Source organism: Rhagoletis zephyria, unplaced genomic scaffold, assembly GCF_001687245.7.
Source record: "Rhagoletis zephyria isolate East Lansing unplaced genomic scaffold, Rhagoletis_zephyria_1.1 Rzeph_scaffold_79224, whole genome shotgun sequence".
NCBI classification, from domain to species: Eukaryota; Metazoa; Arthropoda; class Insecta; order Diptera; family Tephritidae; genus Rhagoletis; species Rhagoletis zephyria.
In genome coordinates this window covers 1-1,130 of record NW_016236272.1, presented here as the reverse complement: position 1 = coordinate 1,130, position 1,130 = coordinate 1, and the positions used below count along the sequence as shown (strand labels likewise).

At 36.8% G+C, this 1,130-nt stretch overlaps 1 protein-coding gene across 1 annotated transcript; it reads left to right on the top strand.

The window, feature by feature from the left end:
- Window positions 1-377: 377 nt before the first annotated feature.
- LOC108357524 (uncharacterized) lies at window positions 378-940 on the top strand. Its single transcript, XM_017608598.1, has 2 exons — window positions 378-665; window positions 730-940. Exons 1-2 carry the CDS (start codon window positions 541-543, stop codon window positions 938-940), a joined length of 336 nt encoding a protein of 111 aa, XP_017464087.1. The 5' UTR covers window positions 378-540.
- Window positions 941-1,130: the final 190 nt, after the last annotated feature.

Genomic DNA, 1,130 nt, shown 5'->3' with positions numbered 1-1,130 from the left:
TTCTGGTAAAGAGAAAAAGTTGAAATTTGTGGTCCAGTGTAACCAGCGAAGTAGAAAATCGAATTCAACTCATAATAAGGGCCAATATTGTCCAATCAAGGTAGTCGTTTTGAAATTATTAACAAATATACATTTGTCCCATCTAGAAGTCTTAAGTAAATTGCAGACTTTCGTAAACTATATATTTATTTCGCCATATCCAACTATGCCACTTGATCACTGTAACCAAATCTTGGTTATTATAACTAAGGCCCCTATTATGAGTTGCATTCGATTTTCGACTGGTCGAAAGTGCTGAGCGAACGAATTTTCATTTGGTATTATGGCGCTCATTCGATGAAGAATAGCGCTATTGTGAATTTCGCTCGTTTAGGTTGTTCACAATAGTATATTTTTGTCAGCTGAGACGGTTTGTTTACAAATTGAGCAAATTAAAATAAAAGAAAGACCGAGTTGATTAGAACGTAAAACTAAATAGTTTGTTTACAAATTTGTCTAAATAAAAATAAATTAAAAAGAAAACGAGTCGATAAGAACTTAATGAAAATGAGTACGACGGAGTTGTGGTTTGGCGATTCATCAGAAGATGAAAGCTTAGTGGAGCTGGCCAGAAATAGGAAACGGTTGAGGGACGCTTCCAACCCCTTAGAAATTGATTCCACTGCGTAAGTGTGGCCTTCCAAAAAGGTTTTGACATACACATGTAACATTTAGGAAATTTGTTTAAAGATTTATAAAAAACTTCCGAGTATCTAAAGAGGCGTTTGTGGACGTGCTGACCACTACAGAAGACCTGCTGAATCAATGCACCCGAGCGAAATCTATTCCGCATGTTTTAAAGCTAGCAACAGTTCTGCGATTTTGTGCTCAGGGATCGTACCAACTTAGCATTGGCAATGAAAATATACTTGGACCNACAAGCAAAATCACATTTTTATAACAAAAGTAGAATTCCAGGAATAATCGGCTGTGTTGATGGTACACACATTAAAATTGTCGCACCTAGGAAGGAACTGCAGCATTTGTATTATAACAGAAAGGGATTCTTCAGCATGCTATGGTTGTAAGTGTCCATATATACATACACACGTGGACAAAAGTCACCGTCATTTGCCCCTTACAACGTATGA